At 45.2% G+C, this 22,536-nt stretch overlaps 1 protein-coding gene across 11 annotated transcripts in view; it reads left to right on the top strand.

Annotated features, from left to right (window-relative positions):
• AGAP1 (ArfGAP with GTPase domain, ankyrin repeat and PH domain 1) overlaps positions 1–22,536 on the top strand; it is a 309,011-nt gene that overhangs the window by 76,276 nt on the left and 210,199 nt on the right. For all 11 annotated transcript variants that reach the window (XM_068196696.1, XM_068196693.1, XM_068196694.1 and 8 more), the window contains exon 2: positions 20,935–20,993. In XM_068196696.1, coding sequence (XP_068052797.1) covers positions 20,935–20,993 — 59 coding nt within the window. The remainder of the gene's footprint in view (positions 1–20,934; positions 20,994–22,536) is intronic.

Genomic DNA, 22,536 nt, shown 5'->3' with positions numbered 1-22,536 from the left:
TCAAGGAGGGGAACCAAAGTTCTCAAAAAAAAAAAATTCTTTATTTTCACTTCAGGTATCTGCAGAGCTTCCCAGGTGACTCAGGGTGAGGTTATTAGAGAATGACAGGCTCTGAACAGAGCAGGCTGGGATCAGATAAGAGAGATGTGTGTTTGGCTGTGCATGAAGATGAGTAAACACCTTGATCAGTTCTGTGTGTGCGCACCAGAGGCGTGGAAATGCTGGGAGTCTCTTTGGCTGCCTCGAAAACTTGTGGGAATCCTTCCCTTTTGCCCCTTCTTATCTCTTGCTCTTGTGAACATAAAGGGCGCGGAGGGAAAAGCGAAATCGTGCAGTTGGTTTGCTTTCAGTCGGGATTTCAACATTCCTGAGATGATTGCCAGGTTTTACTGCTGCCACCTGCTTGGGCTCCTCCCAGGGGAGCCTCAGGTGTGTCCCCTGGCTTGTGTCTGCCGCTGGAGCTTCAGGCAGCGGGGAGAATTCACGCTCAGCAGAGGCTGATCAGACAGCACTGCAGTCACCTAAAGGCGTGTCGGTGCCCCAGCTGCCCTCTTCCCTCGGGAAACAGCTGGTGGTGTGGAAGAACTTGCACTTCGAGAGATGCTCAAATTAAAACAACCAAAAAAAATCTGTATAAATGAAAATTATGTAATTTAATATACAAAGATTTAAAGCCCTCAGGTTTTTTGAGGGTTTTTTTGGAGTGTTTGATTTATATTTATATATTTTATAGATAGTATATAAAATATAAAAGAGAAAGAATAAATAGAAATAACGTGTATTATTTAGATATAAATATTATATATAACATAGTATATATTAGATACATATTTTTATATTGATAAATATATTATATATTACATTACATTACATGATATGATATGATATGATATTATATTATGTTATATGACATATGACATTACATTATATGACATTATATGACATTACACTATATTACATTATATTACATTACATTATATTATATTATATGACATTATATGACATTACATTATATGACATTATATGACATTATATGACATTACATTATATGACATTATATGACATTATATGACATTACACTATATTACATTATATTACATTATATTACATTACATTACATTATATTATATTATATTATATGACATTATATGACATTACATTACACGACATTATATGACATTATATGACATTACACTATATTACATTATATGACATATGACATTACATTATATGACATTATATGACATTACATTATATGACATTATATGACATTATATTACATTTAATATATCTTTTCATATATATGTTTAGTATTGGAACCTGAGAGTCTTTCAGTTCAGTTGTGCCTGTAAATCAGAAACACAATGGCTGCTATTTTATTTGAAGGCTGTAAAGCTTTGTTTTCCAGTTTGGCAGGTGGTTTCATTCAGTGTACCTCTGATTAAAACATCACAGTCCTGGCAGATGTGCTATTTCTGTCCTGAGGGGGTTGTGCAGTGCTGCCTTGCCCTGCTTCTTGTATTTCTGCCACAATGGCCACGTTCCACTTCGGCGGTGAAGCTGCAAGTCAAGAGGAGACCTTTCCAGGAGCTCTCCCAGGCCGTGTAGGACCAGTTCCTAACCCCAGGTGCTCTGCCCAGTCTGGCAGCTCACTGGCAGAAACAAATAATCTTCCTTGGGAGGACGGTGGGGATTACAGTGCAGGTCAGTGCTTGTCCCTGGGCTGTAGCACATCCCTCAGCACCAGGCATTCTCCTGCTTCTGGATGTTCATAGAGGCTCCTCGCACCTGCAGCGTTCCTGATCCAGGTCCTCCTGGACATGAGCAGGGTGTCAGTACCACTCAGCACTTGTTCCCAGATTCTCCCACCTAAATCTCAGCCAGAGCAGCAGCAGGATTTGTATTATCCTTTATTCTAAAGAGGGAACCTTTCTGTTCTGTGGCTTTTACTGGCAGTTCTCATCTGATCCCTTTGGAACCCATTCTGATTTGGGGTGGTGAAATAGCTGTGCTTGATTTTGAGGGACCTTTGTGTCCCTTCTGAATGAAATCTGAGGGTCTGCAAGGAAGCATCTTGGAAGTAGGACTTTCCTGGGATTGCTTTGGTGGGGGAACAGAAAGCTGCATTTAAAATAAAGGGCTCCAGAGCAAAGTGGGATTCATCTGCTGTGTTAATTACAGTTTTGTTCTAGGTAACCTGTAAATAAATGATGCTGTATTAACTCCTTCCTATGATTAGATGTCTTTTGCCATGAAAATGGGAGCTCTGATTTCCTCGTGGATTACGGATTGCAGTCCCAGATGTTTTATTTCACACTGTGCCATTGAAACTTCTCTATGAAATCCCTGCAGGCCCTGAATGTGTGTCTGGGCACCTTGTGGTGTCCTCTCATTCAGGTGGCTTGGAAAGGAAATGAGCCCACTGAGGGAAATTGTTCTTGGAGTCCCTCCTGGAAGTTTCTTTGGCAGGAGGAGCACCGGCCATGCCTGCTGAGGTTGGCTGCAGTAACCAGGCAGAGGTGTTAAGGTGAAGCTCCTCTTCCTTACACTTACAGGCTGTGTTCTGTCACAGCTTGCCTTAACCTCTACCCTTGCAAAGTATGTCAGGAATTGACTGATAACAAATCCCTTTCCATCCCCAAATAAAGAAGAACTGGAGTGTGATCCGAGCGTGCCTGCTCTGGTTTGTATTTTTAGGGCCCCCAGGTTGAGAATCAGCTGTATCCGTGTGATGTAGCCCATAAATAGTGTGGGTGAAGTATGGAGACAGGTTGTTCTTGTGCGGAAGAACCGATGGAAAACCAATTTGGATGGAAAACCAGCTCCCCCCAGTTGGGGGCTTGACAGCATTTAGTGGCTGATGGAGCTGGCTATGATGTTTATAATGATTTATAAAATGTGTGTGACCCTGTTTCCACAGCACAGCACTTCACACAGCTCTCCTGCAGCTGTAGCTGGCTGCCAGCTCAGTGCCCTGTCCCCAAATACCCACGGCAGGTGTCTGCTGGTGGCTTCTGAGGTGGCCCTGAGTGGCTCTGGGTCCCTGTTGGCTTGTCCAGCCTCCTTCCCCAGCCACTGCCAGCTGCCACTGCTGCCCCTGGGGAGCAATCCCAGAGGGATGGAACTGTTCCTCCCTCCTGCAGGAGGGAGCTGAGTTACCCAGCCAAGCTCCAGTGAGCTCTGCAAATTTGGGACAGAGAATTCCTGCTCCCACTCCTTCTGTGCATTCCACTGTTACGGCAGGGTTATGTGGTTCACGCTGAGTAAAAAGCTAATTTCTTTCTGGATCCAGTCTGAGTTCCTTTCCTGCAGAATAATCCTAGGAATGTGTCACTGCAGTCATCACAAACACTGCTGGCCTTTACTGTTTACATGGGCTGTCCCTGTCCCCCAGCAGGTCCTCAGGGAGGAGGAAGGAAGGGTTTTGTGCAGTAAAAACTGAACAAAAGTCACAGCAAAAACATAAACCGCTGTTTTCCCTCCGCTAAGATTAATAAAAATGGGTTTCTGTGCATTTTTTCAGTCATTCAGATGATGAACGTTGATAAATACTTGACCAACAAGCAGTGGGTGCTGGATGAGAGCCCAGGGAGCCCCATGTAACCTCCACAAAGGGCTTCCCAGATAAAGCAAGGCTAAATTTGGGCTCACACCGCTGGAGTTGAGCTTATCTTGTCAGCTCTTGTACCCTTTTCAGCCACTCTCAGAGGATTTTTTTTCTTAATTCCCTTTTTTCAATGGCAGGGCATTTTTGGGGGATTACATATGATTTATTTACATATATAAATATGTAGATGTCATACATATATATATTTGTATATATACACACATATATAATTTTTATATAATGTATAAATCCATGTCAGATGGAGTTTGCTTGCAATGCCGTTATTTCAGGCACATTCCTATGCATATTTAATAATTTTATGGCTGTGGCTAAGCTGGTGAGCTGTGTGATAGGAGTTTGGAGTCAGGTTGCCTCCTTGCTCTCTGGGCTGGGAATTTTTGAGTAATAAAGGCAGTTGTGTTTAACTCCAACTCATGAAATCACTTAAAGTGAATTTTACCACCTTTATTTCTTCATGTTTGTTTAGTGGAATATGCACCCAGCAGGGCCAAACCTAGGAAAAAGTGATTGCAGAGCCAATAAAATCAGCTGGGTGTTGAAATAAGCAGTTTTGCAGCATTCTCACTTGTATTTTTTTCCTTCATTTCAATGTCATGTTTTTTCCAGTGGATGACTTGTGCTTAAAACCTTGGGCCTCAAAGTGATTGTGAGGTTTTTTGTTGTTTTGTTGGGGGTTTGAAGGGCATTTTTAATGATTCTGTCACAGATTTTGGCAGCATTTTTGAGGAGCATTTCCAGGACACTAATGGGTACATGAAGTAGGAGCCAGTTTGTGTAAATGCAGCTTGAATTACAGCACAGCATTTGAAGTCTTGAGTCTTTGAGGTTCTGGTCACCTGAATTTTCAAGAAGGAGTGTGGCATTTAATTCCTATGGCAGATTTTTGAGCTGGAAACTCTATGGCTGTTTATATTAAAGTCAGATTTAAGTATAGGGTTTTCTTGGAAAATACCAATAAAGGCTGGGGTATCAATGCAAAACCCCAAAGGTCAAGTTTTCAGTAGACTCTTGTGCTGTTGGCAGCTTTTGTCCCTGGGCATGTTATAAATCACTTCTGGAAATAATTTGGGAATTACTGAGAAGAACTTCCAACAGCCTTGAAATTGCTGTGAGGAGGAAACATCCTGTGCTGCAGCAGCCCTGAAAGAATGGCATCACATTTCTCCCTTATTGTTGGTCTGTGTCTGGGGGCAGGCAGGCGGGGGATTTGTGTGGTGTGGGGTTCTCCGCTCAGCTTTGGCTATTGCTCTCTTGATAAAGGATCTGCTTTCAGCTCCAGGGGCTCTCCCTCCCCAGCATTTTTTGGCCTGGGGAGTGAGATGTCATTACTGGAGTGTTGTGGCATGGTTAACATGGATGCCTGTGTATGGATGCCATGGTTTGGGATAAATGAATGACTTTCTGAGGGTCTAATTGACAAATGCTTCATTATAGCTTCAAAATGCTTAATGCTCACTGTGTGTCCGTGTTGGGGGAGACATTGAGGTACAGGCTGGCAAATACAGTATCAAAGGATTGGAAACTCATACTGCTTATTCTTTGGTTTATGCAGAAAATCTCAGAATTCCTCATGGACATTTTATTCCCCAGATATCAGTTGGGTAAAGTCAGCTTTCCATTTCTTGTGCTGTAATTTCCAATAGTTCCTTTTTAAAATTCAGCATATTTCCCTGGGTTTTTTTTTTTTTTTTGGATTTTTTTTAACAAGAAGGATTGTGGTGACATCTCTATTTAATTTAAAAGATAAATGCCTGACTCTGGGGAGTTCAGCTGTCTGCAAACACCTTTAAAATCACATTTTCTCTCCAGGTGAAAATGCTCCCTTCCTTTGCTGGAAGTGGGAATGAGCGAGGCAGGTCATGAATTCTGGGGAAGGATGGAGGGACAGCCCTTGTGATCCAAGGTACCTGCAGGGGTGCTCACACCTGGGGTCACTCCAGTGGCAGAGCAAAGCCTTGGCAACAGGCAGGTCATGGATATTTTGAGGTGCAGTGGTGCAGCACCTGAGAGCAGCCAGAGGTTTGCAGTTCTCGGTGCCAGATGCAATCCTGAGCAAGGGTCTAATTCAGAGGCACAATTTTCAGCCTGAAATCCGTGATGGGTTTGTTACTGCATTTAGCTCAGGCTTTGCCTTCGTATGGAGACTGGTCTGTGCAGAGATTTCTTCATCCAGTAACTCTCTGGGAGCCCTCTGTGACTGCCTGCCTGCTTTTTTATGGGGAAGAACTCATGAAATGCTTCCCTAGATAATTTTGTTCATTCTTCTTGTGTATTACAGTGCCTAAAGCAATTTAATATGTAACATAGTTTGAGATTTCTTTTTTTTTCCTGCTGTAGCCTTGGTATAATTCACCATGATAATTGTTTTAGAGGTTTACAGATGACAAACACGTCTGGTTGTAAGCACAAACCTGGCTTAGCTACTCAGAATAAGGTTAGACTTGGTCTTGGAGGCCTTTTCCATCCTGAATTTCCAGTGATTTTAACATGGATGCAGGCACTTTTTGATGTGTATCCACGGGGCTTGGGCAAGAGCAGGGCCTGTTGATGATGCTCAGCTGTAATGCTGGGTTAATGAAAATGCGGGGTTAATGAAAATCACCTCACAAGAAGCACCTGGGCAGCATTTCCTCCAAGGGAGGCAGCATTTAAGGAGCCTGGAGGCAGGGATGTAAGGACTTCATGGAGGAGAGCAGTTTGATCCCACGCAAGGCAATGGGTTCATTGTGCATTTTCCGCTGTCCAGCTTTTTCATCAAAACAGTTGTTTTCTGCTATAAGAACAGTAGGTTTGTGTGCAGCCTTTAAAGTTGTCCTGCAGCCTGGTGAGGTGATCCTGCTTAAAACTGCTGTGAGCCTTTTCTGAGCCTCCTGTGGGTGCTACCAGAGGGAAGGGCAGCAGGATGTGATCCTCCCACCCTTTTAGGCTCCCTGATAAACTGTGCTCCCAGTGAAATGGCCCGTCCTAAAATGATCTGTAAATACTCTGCTCTTGCCGTGGAGGCTGGCATTGAGGCAGATAAGGGGAGCAAATTGTCCTGAGATATTCATCTTATGGTCTGGATAAGAGGAGAATGAGTTGGGCAATAGGGATTATCTGAAAGAAATCTCTGTTCTGTGCCTTTTTCTTTGAATGCACAGGGTGAGTGGAGCTCAGAGCAGCCTGGTCTGGTGGAAGGTGTCCCTGCCCATGGCAGTAGATGATCTTTTAAGGTCCTGTCCGACCCAAACTGTTCTGTGATGTTTAATAACTGGAAGTATGTTTTTACATAAGGAAGCAGGAGCTGCTGGAACTGTTCACCTGCTTTTACTGAATGGTGAATATTCTGCTGCACATGCAGGTGTGTCTTGTCAGGTCCCTCACTGTGGTCTGCTCATCTCCCTGAGTTGGTTGTTATTTGCATAACGTGGTAGAACAGCACTTTTAAGAGGCTGATTAATGTTTGTGTGAGTCAGCAGGGACATGAATGGTGGGTGGTTCTCAGCTTCTCAGCCCACCAGGAAATGCTTCCACAGCTGATAAAGGTGAGGTGTTTCACTGGGGCCAGCTGGTACAGATGGCATTACCTTTGCCTTGTATTAAAATGGTCTGGAGACTTGGATTTCAGGTGTTGGGGGTCACCCAGACCACTGTTAGTAAATGATTTGGCTTGTCTTGTCTGCCTCTTGTTGGTGTTTAGGATAAAAGCTGTTTTGTTTATCCAGAACATGGAAAAACCTTAGAGTTTTGTGGAATGAGGAGATTTCACTGCTGGGATTGCTTTACCACCATATATAAAGGTTTGTCCCCTCATTTTCTTGCCTATGTGGATAATAAGCACATCTGCTGAATCTGAAGATTTCTGTATTAAACCAGCTTTGGGTTTCCCTAAACAGAACACTCAGCATCTCACTTCTCCAGCTCTGCTTCCATCAGGTACAACTTGATGCTATTTTTCTAATCCTGGGGTTAGGTGTCTTGAGCAGTCAAGAGAAAAAAAATCTGGAATGTGGTTGGAGCAACCTTACAGCCATCATTTGGGACCAAGTTACAAGTGGAAACTTGTTGACTTGTTAGAAAAGCAGCGAACTTGCACTGGGAAAGTGAGATTTTCATATTCCATGGTTTTGGGAGCAGTTTTGTAGAGCTAGGTGAAGACGGTAAATTTGGAAATGCTTCTTTTTCCTTTGGTTTCAGACCCATGCCTGTCTCTGGTAAGCTCAGGCTTTTATCTTCTAAGTAGTATTATTTGTTGACAGTGTGACCTGCAGTATGGGAAGCCCCCATCACTGCTGTGAATTAAGTGGAAAGATCAGCAAAGGCAATTAAAAATCTGCCAGAACTATTCAATATGATATCTGTTGAAATTGCTGCATCCCTTAAAGTATTCCAGGCCAGGCTTGACGAGGCTGGAGCAGCCTGGTGTAGTGGAAGGTGTCCCTGCCCATGGCAGGGGGTGGAATTGAGATGGTTTTGTAGGTCCCTTCCAACCCAAACCGTTCTGGGATTCTGTGGTGGCTGTCAAAATTCACTGGGTCCTTGAGAGGGAATGAAAATGTGGGTGCTGGAGAAGAAATTCCAGTATTGCTGGGATTTAGCTTATGCTAATGTCTTGTGGCATTTCAAATAAATTTAAGGGGGGGAAAAAACCCTTCCTAGACAGAGCTATTGATGATGCTACAGGGGTAGTCAGGCTCTGGTTTCCTTGCACAGCCTCCATAAAAATGCTGGAAGAACTGAGTGCTAAAAATACATCCTTAACCCCACAGCAGTGGCTTGTGTTCCTTCCTGGAGGAACGAGTCCCTTTAATTAGTAAGACAGTGAAGTTTATTTTGGGGTTTGCTTTGTTTTCATTCTGGGATGTGAACTCTCATGCACTGCAGCTTAAAAAAAATACAGAATGCTGTAGCTGTGCTGGGGTCTGCTCCAGCTGCTGGCAGCAGCTGCAGCCTGCACTGCTCTCCTCATCCCCCTGCCTTTGCCTGGGAAAAAAACAAATCCTTTCAACGGGGAGGAGGAGGCAGGGATGGTTTTGCTCTGCCCCGGGAGCTGCCTCGATGTGCTGAGCACACGTTGTGTGCGAGCCTAAGGACACAGGTGCCCGGCCCCGGCCGGGAGCAGCTCTGGGGAGCTCTGCAGAGGGCAGGGCTGCTCCCTCTGGGTTCTGTAGGTGCATGCAGTGTCCCACGGCCTGTGCTGCTTTTGGGCTGCTTTTTGGAGAGCTGGAGACCGCGGCTATTTGCATTCTGTTTCCCCACTGTGCTGCTTCCAAGCGGCTGCACTTTATTAAGGATTTAAGGCTGCACTTGATTGTGTTAATGATTTTCTGAACAGCGTGTGCTGATGGTGTTGCTGGAGTAGAGGCTGACACCCTTCTTGTTGGCTTTGAACTGCATTTTAGATCTTAAGGTGCCTTTTTTGGCACTTTTTTTTTTTCCTAAACATGAAAAGAATTTTTTGTAATGAATTTCAGTGGCTGATGGGGTCACATTTACCTGAGGAAGTGGCACAAAGGTGACAAAGAATATAAACTGGCCCCCAGCTTTCCTTTCTTAGCTCACATCAAGGAAATAGGAGGTCACAGGATTAGCAGGGAACAGAATTTGAAGGGAGAATAACTCTGTAAGTGTTTGGGTGCAGGAGTTTAGCAAGGACTCAGTTTACAGCATGGTTTGCCAGAGCACATTATAGGTCGAGATGTAGCAGGTGGGCTTGTGCAAAAATAGCTCATTTTTTCCAAATGATCCTTTAATAGGCCTCATTTGCATGTTGTAAAATAGCAAGTGTGAAAAGCATCAGAGCCAGGACGTTAAGGACAGAGGGGTTTGGTCTCTTAGGTGAACAAAATTGGTTTCTGATTACTGAGCTCTGCATGGGCTCCTTTAAAGATATCATTTCTAGTGCAGTGCTTTGAGTTTAAAGTATGTGCCTGAGGTGATGGGAACCTGCTGAAGCTTGGAAAACACACTTGAGTTTTTTGGTTCACCCAGGAAACACAAATAAGAGCGTAGCCAGAGGGCAGGATTTTTGCTGAGACCCACAACAGTCTCATTCCTAGATGAGTGGGTTTTTTTTTTTTAAAAATATGTCATATTACCAGTTCTGGCAAAGTAAAGATTCAGCTTTATAAGCCTCGAGTGGAGAAGGATTAACGAATGGGTATTTGCAATGGTTCTGTGTTGATTTAGATCTTGGGCATTGCAATAATTCCTCTGGTGCTGTGGGTGCTGGGTGCAGGGGAGGAGAAGCCAAAGGAATGATAGGGAATGGACCTTGGCATCCTGGTGCTTTTTCCTTACTTCTGGCTTCCTCCAAACCTGGAGCTTTATCTGCAGGGGAGAGCTGAAAGGCTTTGTGTTACAGCCTTTGAGTCTAAAGTTCATGTGAGCAATGTTTTGGCTTTCCAAAATAAATACTTTGTACTTGCGTGGGTCCTGTATTTTCCAAAATGCCTGGTGGCAGCAGGTGCTTTTTAAATAGGCAGCTGTGGAAGGAAACTCTTTCCTAATGGAGCGTTTAGTCACATATTATCTTTTCTGACTGTTATTAACTGTTTTTAAGCACTTTTTCAGGCAAAAGGTGCTGGCTGACCTGAGCCTTTCCCTGCTTGCTTGGCTCTCTGTTGGCTTCAGGATGCATCCCTGCCTCAGCTGGGCAGTGCTAAGTCCCAGGATTTTAGTGCTGGTTTAATGTTTTGGTGTCTTTACAGGCAGCAGGGTAATGAAATGGAGTAAGTGGGTATTAGCCTTGCTGCAGCAAGATAAAAAGTAATTGTGCAGCTGAAGGACCTGAGGGGAGTGTGCACTGCTCAGGTGTGCTGCCAGGGGAGGGAGACAGGACAGGGAGAGCATCCAGGGTACCTGCCTGTGCTGGGAGGCTTTATGGGCCATCTCCCCTCCCCATGAGGTCAGGGAGATGCTCTCATGCACACAGAGCACGTGTTCCCCACCTCACTTTCCTGCTTTAGGTTCTCCATGTGGGTCTTAGGAAATCAGCCTTTTTCTTGTAGTGGATCTCTGTGCAACCGAAAGAAAATGGGCCCCCTTTGCACTGTTTCCTTGTTGCTGTAACCAAGGCTTTTGCACTGGTTCCAGATCAGCATTAATTCCCTTTGAGACCATGCCTTGGATTGCATTAACTTTTTTTTTTTTATTTTTTGACATTTGACAAAGGCTTTGTTTAAACAAGTTAGATGTGCATCAGGCTAATAAATATAAATCCCGTCAGATTATTCCTGCTGGGCTGTTCTCTGGAGAACAGTGTCTCATTTGTGTATTTTCCACTAATCATCTCCAAATCTTGCATGGGTGATATCAAGTTAGGGAAAGTGGATTTAGGATTACATATGGTACAGTCAGGGAAAAAGAGGCTCTGTTTTGACAACCAGCATAGCAATCTGGGAGACATGACTCCAGTTCTAAAAAATGTTTTCAGAAACGTGTTGCATAAACAAGTCATCATTTCCCCGGTGGAGAGGGAAAATGTTTTTCTAGATGTACTTCTGTACAAACCTTCTGGACCTGTTTTCTGTAGCCTCAGTTAAGAGCCCTGAAAAAGGCTGATCTGAACGGGCAGGTGATGTCGGAGCACAGATCTGGGTGGACAAGCAGCCCAAGGAAGCTGGGCCATGAGCTGATTTGGGATTGAGCTTGTACTGCAGGTTTTGGCACTGCAGAAGGAGAAAGAACCCTCCATGGCACCATCACTCCTTTGCAGGTTCCTCGAGAGGGCAGGGGCATTTTGGGGAATGGAAGAGCGTAGGTTCAGCTGGGTTACGGGATCACACCCATTGAAGTTGACTTCGCTGTGGCTGCCTGGGTGTGACGAGGGAAGAGTTTGCCTCTGTCTGCATTTATCACACTCGGTGTGCAGCCACTGAGTTGGACTTGAGAGTGAGTCTATAGGTGGATGGATGAATGAGGAATTGGGGAAGGGTTTGGCCTTTTTGGGGAAAATCATAGCTCACATTTACTCGAGTTCCGTAGGGGAGGACAAAGGAAACCTGTTCATTTTGATTGCTCTCAGTACAGACTCAAGCTGCCATCAGCTAAGGGGGAGGGTCCTCTTGTGCATAAACGTTTTTAAAAGTAGGAAATCATGTCTAGGAATAAATAATTTTTTTTGTGTGTGTTGAAAAGACCCAGCAGCAAATCCTGGAGGAATCTGCTGCAGCCTTTTCAGGTTAAGATACTGATGAATGCCCAGGGAAAGAAAAATCCAGGAGCCCTGGTGGTGGTTGGTGATGGATGTCCTGGTGGCTTGAACTAGCTGTGGATCCGTGTGGGGAGAGTAAAAGGGTGGTGAATTCGGTCCAGGCAAGAGCAACCCCCCTGAGGAGTGGGGCAGCCAAGAGGGATCAGCATGAGAGAGGAGGGGGAGGTAAAGATGGAGTCACTCTTGTTTATCCCTTCTTACTTAAGGATTAAGAAGCACGTTGTGAAACTGGGAAGAGGCAGATTAAAACCCAGCCCAGTAGTTTTCCCTTTTGTTATAATCCCAAAGACAATTGAGCTGTGAGTCCCTGTAGGACCTTGGCAGTGTCCTTAGCAGAGATGCACAGCTGTGAGTAAAACACATCAAGAGCTGTGGTTATGGGAAGAGGCTGCCTCTGCCTGAACTGCTTCTTCACAGAATCCCAGACTGCTTTGGGGTGGAAGGGGCCTTCAAACCCATCCCATCCCACCCCCTGCCATGGGCAGGGACACCTTCCACTAGCCCAGGTTGCTCCAAGTCCTGTCCAACCTGGCCTTGGATGCTGCCAGGGATCCAGGGGCAGCCCCAGCTGCCCTGGGCACCCTGTGCCAGGGCGTTAACCCCTCACAGGGAAGAATTTCTTCCTCACAGCCCATCTAACCATGCCCTTCTTTTGTTTAAAGCCATTCCCCATTGTCCTGGCACTCCAGGCCCCTGTCAATTTTTAGTCTGGGATTTGGTGTTAAGCACTCCCAAGTGTCTGTACTTTTGTTTCATTAAGCATGCCTTGGTATTCCTATTCTCTCCTTCCTCCTAGACCTTTTTTCCCCCCAAGTTGCTATGGTTTTGCTCATTTAATGCCATCTGCTTCATGTTCTGCTGCTTAAGTGTTGGTGATGCTCAGGTGTTGCCCCAGAACAAACTCGTCTGTGGAATCCCAGTGGTGGGAATCCTGTGCAGGCTGCCTTGCTGTGTACTGGGTTTTGCTCATTATTGCTTCTAGAGCTGTGTCAGGGCAGGATCAGGGAAAGGCTCTTCCCCCAGAGGGTGCTGGGCACTGCCCAGGCTCCCCAGGGAATGGGCACTGCCCCAGGCTGCCAGAGCCCAGGGAGGGTTTGGACAGCGCTGCCAGGGATGCCCAGGGTGGGACTGTTGGGGTGTCTGTGCAGGGCCAGGGGCTGGACTGGATGGTCCTTGTGAGTCCCTTCCAGCTCAGGGTATTCCATGATTCTATTTTCTTCTCTATCAAGTAGTCACCAAGTTCCCCTTGCTTTTTTTTTTTTTTTTTTCCCTGTTTTTTTGAGTTGCAGCCATTCTTACCTATCTGAAAAGCTAAAAAGTCTTTTTCTTTTTTGATCTCTATTGTGACTTTCTTCTTGCCAGATAAATCTGTTCCTATATTCTTTCAAAATGCTCTTTTCCCCCCACTTCATCTTTTTCAGTTTATCCTTTCATGTTGATTTTTCTTGTGCCAACTGCAGAAGCTGTCCCTTTTCATCTTTGATGCTTCTCAGGGAGATTCCTCGTTAATATTCAGATTTGAATAAGAAAGGCTAATTCCTCATTTGTGTCTGTAGTCAGGAGAGGCAGCCCAGGCTATGAAGGGTTTTTGAAGGCTCTCATTTTGGGTACTTTGGACATCCTTGCTGGGACATGGATTTTGTTGTGGATTTCCCCTCCTGCCTGTCTCAAGTCAAAAATATCTCCAGATTTTCACGGAGTTCCCTGTGGGATCATCTGTCCTGTGCTGGCACTGCCCTTCCCTTGAGGCAGGAGATGGGAGAAGACAGATCTCACCTCTCATCCTGCTTCTGGGCAGACCCAGCAAAATAAGGCATTTACCAAACATTCCCTCTCCAGTGCCTTCTTTTTCTTCCTGGTTTCCACTACTGCCGTGGTCCTGTGTTTAGCTGAATTTCTGTGGGGATTTGGCCCTTAGGAAATATTGTTTATCGCCTGAGAAAAAGATGTTACTCCAGTGCACTGCAGAGATGATAATTTCCTTTCCCAGTTTTATTGGAGCAGGGAGCAGTTGTGTTACAGGGATGCTTTCATTTTCTCTTTGTCTGCTTTTTGTATTCCTTTCAGCCTCTTGGTGGGGCTGCCTCTTGGAAAAGGGGCTGGCCCAGCTTTCCAGTGCCACATTTCTCTGCGGGATGTGTTAGGAAATGTGCATTTGATTGGAATGGAGTGGTGTTCCTGACACTCCTCACTCAGAACATCCCTCTTGATGAGCTCTGTGCTTCTCCCACGGCAGAACTGTCTCAGGAGAAAGCTGTGGTTTCATCTGTGGGATTTTAATTTCTCTTAGACTAACTGTGTGTGTCAGCTCTGGAACCCAACCCTCTGGGAAAATACAGGGAATGGGAAGTTTTACTTGTTAAGTATGTCATTTATTTTTCCTTGTAAAAAGCCTGCAGCCAAAATATCTGCTCTGTTTGGTTTTAGTATTTGTTTTGTGGGGTGGGGAGGATTAGGATGAATAGTCAGGCTTAGAGCTATATTATATTTAAGGGCAAAACAAATGATTTGGTGGTGCTAGATGTAAAACTTTGTGCATGAGATTGTGTTGGGAATGTACTTGGATCCATTATCCATCATTCCTTTTGTAGGAAGCGTGGGGTATCCTTCAGGAGGTAACATCTCTGCACCCACCTCAAAGCTGTGAAGAGTGGCTGTAGATGTGAGAGAGGGGAAATATTAACAGCAGCAAAAAACCTTTTGATTGGAACAATTAGAAAATCGAAGCCAAAGCCCAAATACCTGGTGAGAGCCAAGTGCTCTCCAGTTCCCGAGCCCAGAAGCGTGTTTTGGGGAAGGCTGAGCTGGGGAGCCTGTGCAGCTCTTTGCATCCCTGGCCCTCCTTTTGTTTCCATGGCAGCACAGAGGATAACGCTGCAGCTGCCAGATGCTGCTGGAAGAGAGATTACAGCTTTGACCTAAATATCTCTTTAATACAGGTCTCAGTTACAGGGAGAGGTTTTTCAGATGTCGGAGATACGGGAGGCTCTGATGAGCACGGGCTCGGATTCCTGATGCCTGAGCTGCTCTAAGCTCAGCCTCGTTTTCCTGTTTATAATTAGGAATTGGGCATGGCCAGAGATAAATCTGTCCAATATCAAACATTTCTGTTGGAGCTGGAAGAGCTCCTGGGGTTTTATCTGTCCTGACAACGCTGGCAGGGGATGGGAGGAACCTGAAACTGGCAGCTCTGAAATCCCTCTGGTTTTAGGGCTGTGATTGAATTGCTCTGTGGCAGTTTGGTGACTTGCTCCGTGTGTGTATTGGTGCTGTTAGTGAAGTGTAAATACAGCACTGTGCTGGGTGGGATGGGATTCCCAGAGCCTGGCTGGAGTTCCCACCCGGAGGAGGAGGGCAGGGAGCCGCCGTGCTGCTTTTTGCCTAAACTGCCTGAGAATTACAAATGACACATCTGCAGTTCAGGAAGGAAAAAAGGGACTGGAGCTGGGTGGTTGCAACAGTAATTGCTAACTGGCATACAGTGGGAATCCATAGAATCCATGATTCTATCACACTGAGTAGGGAGGAAATAAAAGTTTAAATCATCCCAGTACTGCTGCTGGTGCTTTTCTAAAGGTTTTATTTGTTATTGCTTTGTAGTTATTGTTTGGTGTAATGGAACAGAGTGAATAAGCAGAGAGGACCCATATAAAAAACTGATTTTAAAAACACAAACACAAGAGGTATAAAAATTAATAGAATTCCAGGGTGATTTGTGTTGGCAGGGACCTTAAAGCCTGACCAGTTCCACCCCCTGCCATGGGCAGGGACACCTCCCACTAGACCAAGTTGCTCAGAACCCCATAAAATATGGAAAAAGAACCTTTTGAAACATGACACGATCTTCCAAATAATATTTTATGCAAAGCTTAGAAATCAACATGTCAGGATGGTTTTCTGCTATTTTCTGTTGGAACTGACTCAATGCTTTGACTTAAAGTGCTGGGGGCAGGGTTGGAGAGGGTGTGCTGTGAGATTACCCCCCCAAAAATATATGTTTTAGGAGGATCACAAGTCTCAACCCAAAGGCTGCACATTTCCCTCTTTGCTGAGAAAATCAGCGCACGAGCTTTGGGAAATACGTCCTGAAAGTGCTGCTTTGATACAGCTCCAAGAGAGAGATGTGTAGCCTTATCTGCATCCTTCTGGGCAAGTGGGAGCTTGTAGGAAGGTTTTCTGTACCAGTTCACTCTCAGATTTTTATTTCAAAGCAGAAGAAACTCTAAATATTGCGTGTAATGCAGAAATTATTGAAGGGGGAGAGCAGCATGTTGGTGCTTTTAACTTCATTCTCGTGTTTTCGTGGCCGCTTGTTCTTAGCAAAAAGGATCTTTAGCTGAGAGTTTTCAGAGAAACCCTTTGGCTTTTCTATATTTCATTTATTTACAGCTTTTCCTCATTTAGAAGGACAGCAAAGTAACGTTGGGATTGCCTGAGGGAAGCTCTTGCTAAGAAGCTTTCCAAGAATCATGAAAGATTTAAGTCCTTTCATCCTGCAGAGATATCTGCCCACCCTTCCCTCACCACTCCTTTTGGTCAGGTTGCCATTGGGTTCCATCTGGATCAGAGGAGGAGAAAGCTCTGAGCTTTTTGCTAGTCAAGAGTGAGAGATTTGGGTGAAAAAAAAGGGCAAAACAGGGTTAGTGGATCAAGGGCTGGTGATGGGCAGGCTGCTGTGCTGGCACTGCCCAGGGCTGGGATAATATTGGGGCTGCCCAGGCTCTCTTAAAATAATAAACAGACAAAGTGCACTGGCTGCTGGGGGTTTTATCCTCAGGGATGGACCCACAGGATGGAGAGGGTGCTGTAAATCTGATTGGCCCAGTCAGATTTAGAACCTTCTTCTCAGAGGTCCCATTAGCTGCCTTGCTGCTGTTGCCCATGGCAGTAAATGGAATTAATTTAGGAGAGGGTCTCCAGTGTAAAAACTCAAGGATAGGATGAGCCAGACTGCTGAACTCTGAACAGCCAGGCCCTTGCTGGGGTTATTGCTCTAATGGCTGGGAAACGTTTCTGGTTTTCATGATTTCCCTCCCCTCTGCTGAACTATGGATGCTGGCATTGGCCTTGACCCTGTGTTCTCTCATGAACATTATTTTGCTGATACTTATTTAGATGTTAGTGATCATTCCCGGATTTGAAAAAGATGATTTTTCTGTTGGAAAATTCTAGGCAGGGCTTTTAAATATGGAATATTGGACCAGTCAGACCTTGGAATCAGCTGCTCTTCTGTGCCATGGAGTGCATGGACCTGGGCAAGAGTGGCCACCACACCCCAGGATTTCATCCCAACACATGTTGCCCCATCCCTGGAAACGTCCAGGGCCAGTTTGGACAGGGCTTGGAGCAACATGGGATAGTGAAAGGTGTCCCTGGCCATGGTGGAATGGATGGGCTTTAAGGCTGCTTCCATCCTAAACCATTCTGGGATTCATGTGGTGGAACCAACTTCTACATCTCATGCTTAATACTGGAATTGAGAAGGTTCCTCTGGGTGGGGCTGAGTTACTAAACTGAGGTTTTAAAAGAGCCAAGGATCCTCTTGGCAGTTCGTGCTTCAGTGTCGTGGTAGAAATAAAACTAGAAGAATTGAGGGGGGAAAAAAGAGACGACTTCTCTTGTGGCAAAGTAAACTTCATGAAGGAAATGCAGCTTAAACGATCTTGGTGCATGTTTTAAAAACACACGAGTGACACCATGAATATTTGAAGCTTTTGATCAGTGATGCAGAAATGAAAGGAGCAGCACATGCAACTGTGATTAATTATTGACAAAAGTAATTTCTTGCACGTGTGGAGCCTGTAGTGGGACGTGAAGGTTGAGTTCCCTGGAATTCCGGAGCTGGGCAGTAATGCAAACAAGACCCCAATTGATCAACTTCATACATGTGGTTCTATTTATTATGCAAATCTCTTCCAATGTGTTTCAATCAACATGTGGTGGGGGGTTTGCAGCTTCAGCAGAGGATTTTTGTGGGCTGCACAATTTGGGCTCTGCCTGCTCCAGTTTGATGGATCCAGTGGTTCATGCTGTAGCTGCAAGTCAGTTTGCTTTATTTAGGAAAATAATCCCCAAACCTGCTAATCACGTTCTATCTGTGAGTATTTGACCTTTTCACCTTAACTTCTGTGGATCTTGGACTAAATCAGTTTGTCCTGAGATATTCCTAGAAGCTGGATTGGGTGGAGGGTGCTTCCATGTCCCTCCCAGTGATGGCACACAAACCTCACACTGCAGAAGAGACCAGATGCTGTTTCATGCCATGTTCTGTGTTTAGCTGTGGTAATTCCTTCTAAACATGCCAGAGTAAATGAATCTCATGGATCTCCCAATGGAAATGAGTTGGTTTTATTTTTTTTTAAAGGGCATTGAAAGACCTTATGTAAATTAATTGCAAATTGAGGATAATAGAAGTGAGAGATCTTAGTTTAAATTAGTTGGGTTGAGGTCAAAGTGTTTGGGGTTTTTTTAGATTTTTTTTTTTTTTTGTTTGGTTGTTTTTTTTTTGTTTCACAGACATATTTTGGCAATAAAATGGAATTTCAGCTGTTCTCAAGTATTTTGGACATTCAAAACCTGTGAGGGCAGGAGCCAAGGGCTTTATCAAAAAAGGGGAAGGTAGCTTTGTCAAGAAGTCTGGCACCTTGTCAAGTGAATTTTATTTTATTTCTTATATTGCTAATCGGCAGTAGAAGGCATCTATTGCCTGTATTGAGGGTCCTTGAGACCTGATAGTTTTGGAAGGTCCTGGTGTGGGGTTTTGGTGCATTTTGATGAAGGAAGGACCAAGTAGGAGCAATAAATCCACATCCTCGGGCTGGGTCATCCTTCCTTTCTGCAGCTGCCCACCTTCTTCTTTGTCTTTTGGCCTCCGTGCTTTTTGGAATTTTAGCTTTCATTGCCTCCTTGATTTGTCCTTTCAGAAAGCACAGGTCTTCCAAAATAATATTTTAAGGTTTTTATTATAGAGAAAAGCAACAGGATTTGTGATGTTCTTGTTACCCTTGTGCAGCTCCCCTCTGGCTTGGCAGGTTTTTTTGCCATTCTCCAAGTCAGCAGCAGTGATTTGCTCACTCACCTTTTTTTAATCTTCCGTGGTGATAAAATCCAGTGGTTCTCTTTTATGGAAGCTTGTTGACATTTATTAGGGAGCTCTCCAGTTTGTTTCACACACCTAAACCTCCACGAGTCAGGGCTAAGAGCCTGATGGTTTTCCTTGACTCCCGAGAGTCTGGAGATGAGCTGAAAGCTCCTCATCCCCTTCAGCCTTGGCTGCTCCTTCCCAAATCCACAGCAGCTCCAAGCAAACCATGAGAGTTGATAGTTTCCTGTTGGGGCAGTGACATTTTCCCCAATACCCAATCTAAAGCTCCCCTTTCCATTGCTCCCTGTCTGGGAAACATTCCTTCCCCCAGGAAGGTAGGAGAACATCCCAGACCAAGCTGTGGTCCCTCTGGAATGCCTCAGTCGTGGGCAGGTCGGGCATGCAGCGTTCCCCAATGGAAACTGCTGCTTGTTTTGTCTCCATCTCAAGTTCTTGTCACCTGGGTGTGGTACAGAAAGGTTTTCCTGGGGGGTTGGATCCAGTGGGACTTCAGGTCATGGACCAGGAGCTGCATGACCACAGTGTCTTCTCTTGCACCTGGAATGCCAGAGGTTAATCCAGTTTCACTCCGAGCCTTTGGTTTTCCTTCCTCTGCCAGTGAGCGTGTGGGAGACAGCTTGTACCTGTACCAAAATACTGATTATTTTCCATGTGTTTTCATGGAGATACACACAGGATTTAGTCACGGCTGAAATACAAAGGGATGGGTTAGCTAAAACTGGAGAAGGTTTCCTGATTCCTGGCTAATAGGTCTTTTTTGAGATAGTGAGGCAAAGGCAATATATTTCATAGAGATAGACTGGAAAACAAGTGTGCTGTGTGATTGTTTTTAGGTGGGTGCTGGGAGAGCTTGGCTGGGTTTCTGAAGTCAGTGAGGGTCGCATCTGGAGTAGGAAACTGCCTCCGATTTCTTTACTCTCCAGATGAAAGAATCAAATGGAACAGCCTTCTCCTCCTGCTGATGGTGTTCTGGAGGGGAAGCAGTGGCTGGCAGGACTCTAAGAGGCTTGTTAAGAGGTGTAACCTTGCAGCTCTTATCTTGTGGCATCAGGGAACACCAGGAATGTCAGTGCTGCTCCATTTCCATGGAGCTGGAGCTGATGTGCTCAGCAGGAGCATCCTGTGCAGCACAGGCATTCAGCTGGTTTGCATGGTTCTGGAGGGGTTAAATCAGCATCCACAATGGATTTGTAACAGAAGCATCACTGTCTGTTTGCTTACAGCTAACCAGACCTTTATGGCAGGAACAAAATGATAAGTGTTTCTAAATACAGAAAAATGGAGCCTTATTTCTGTTCTATGGTATGGAATTGTCAGTGAGGTGCAGCCCAAAGAGCTTAATTTTTGTGATAAACCTGCCTTTCTTCAAGAAATCAACCCCTGCCCCAAGTAGTTTTTAATTAATTTTTTAGGAGATGGCTCTGTGGTTTATTTCTGCCTAGATTATGGTACTGGAAAAATGGTGTGTTTGAGGAATAAAGAGAGATTTTCCCCTGCCTGAGCAAGGATGTTCCCACTGACTCTGGTTGCTGCAGTTGCTGACATGAAGTGTAATGTGCAGTAGAAAATAACACGTTTCAGAGCCAGCAAATTTTCTTACTTACCTGGGTGGAGAAGTTACTGCAGCTGGTGGCTGGCAGCTGCAGTCAGTGACATGTAACGTGACAAACCCAAGGCTTTTCCTGTGGGGAAGGAATGTGTTGTTGTGGATGGAAAATGGCTTAACCAGGTACACGCTGGGAGAGCCTTTGCTCTAACTGGAGTTAGTTGGAGCTTTGGGATGATGTGGGAGCACCTGCTGCTGGGAGCAGATCCGTGCAGAATGGGAATTTCTGGGATTTTTTTTATGCCGTTTCCCCAAGCCCCTGGTTTTTGTCACGTCGGACTGTCAGCCTCCCAAGAATCAGACCTTTGGTCTCGCGTTCCCAAAGCCATGGCATGAAATTGTGTGCAGCAGAGCATTAAATGTCATTATCCTGATGTTGGGAATGTTCTCCTCTTCCACAGATGCCTTTGTAAACAGCCAGGAATGGACACTGAGCCGATCTGTACCCGAGCTGAAAGTGGTGAGTTCATGTTTGCTCCTGTCTTGGAACATCCTGGAACTGTCACACACGAGTGGGGATCTGCCATGCTTCATTCCAGCTGCTGCCTGGGGAAAATGTAGAGAGCAGTTTTAATGAGTAAAGAATTTTTCTTTACATAGCTGTTACAGACTCACAGAAGGGTTTGGATTGGGAGGGACCTCAAAGCTCATTTCATTCCACCCCCTGCCATGGACAGGGGCATCTTCCACTATCCCAGGCTGCTCCAAGCCCCCTCCAACCTGACCCTGAACACTTCCAGGGCTGAGGCTATCTTTATGAAGATGATGTGTATTCAATATTCATTTTAATCATACTTCAAAGGTCTCTCAGTATTTTATTGCTGTTTGAATTTGTTCTGCTCCATGAACCAGCTTCCAAGGGGGATCTTCTCAGCAGGGAAGTGTTATGAGGGCAGTGGAAGTTAGCAGCTGACATGTAAAGCTCATTTTATCTCCCCATAAGTTTCCATGATTTCAAGGACCAAATGTCTATTCTCCCTCTCTTTAAAGAATTTCAACCTTTCCCAACATCTGAGTTGACAATGGTGTTTTGTGGGAGTGAGAGAATCTGCAAGGCCACACTTAACAGGGTAAATGCACTTAGAGAGGCATTTCAATGGGAGCAGCATCCTCACAACTACACTTCTGTGGCTGTTTTGGTTTTAGCAGCGCTCAAGGTGAGTGCAAGAGAAGTCTGGCGGTCAGTGGATGTAATTCCCTAGTACAGGAAGGGTCCCCAGGTTTTGTTAAACAGATGGTGTCATTTGGAAGACCCCAGATACCTCACACAATGAAAAACCAGGAATTCAGGACTGGAAGGTGTTGGTTGGGTAGGAGCTGTTAGCTGGCTTGTCCTGGGTTTCCTTGCGCATCCCTTCCCCTTCTCTGAGCCCTGCTAATTCACAGCATCCCCCCAGAAAATTGGGAATTGCAGGCGAGAGCAGAGCTGCAGGCACTCCATGCTGTGATTCAGAGCACAAACAATTACCAAAGCACCAGGTGATGCTCTCGGGGTACGTTTTTCTCTTGTGCTAGCCTGGCTGTATCATGTGAGTGCTTACTTTGGGTGTCCTGCCCCTGAGTTGTCTGAAGCAGGGGTGGGAAAACAGCTTTCAGCTGCTGCTGAGAATTGATTTGCAGTGGTCAGTGTGCCACGAGAGCTGTCCAAGGGGAAAAGCAGAACTTCTGCTGTTACAAAAATAATAATTTGATTATAACACTGCAAATGATGGAAGGCAGCAGCACCAGCTGTGCCTGTGAACTTGTGCTCCAAGAGGAAGGGTAAATTAGGAAGGCCAGCTGAAATCTGCTCTGCCTTTCCTGCACATCTGCCCCTGGGGAGGGGTCAGGGCCGTGAGTCACCTCTGTCACTCCCTTACTTCAGCCTCATCCTGGATGCTCCTGGGGCTGAGGAGCATAAGGACCATGTTAAAGAGAGAGGTTGTCCTCCTGTACAGGCTGGGAGGTCTCTAAATTGATTGTTTGTTGTTATTTGGTTTTGATTTATTTCCAGAGTGGCTGTT

The sequence above is a fragment of the Anomalospiza imberbis genome, chromosome 7, assembly GCF_031753505.1.
Source record: "Anomalospiza imberbis isolate Cuckoo-Finch-1a 21T00152 chromosome 7, ASM3175350v1, whole genome shotgun sequence".
Classification (NCBI taxonomy): Eukaryota; Metazoa; Chordata; class Aves; order Passeriformes; family Viduidae; genus Anomalospiza; species Anomalospiza imberbis.
The sequence above is the reverse complement of the archived record's forward strand: the minus strand, read 5'-3'. Positions and strand labels throughout refer to the sequence as shown.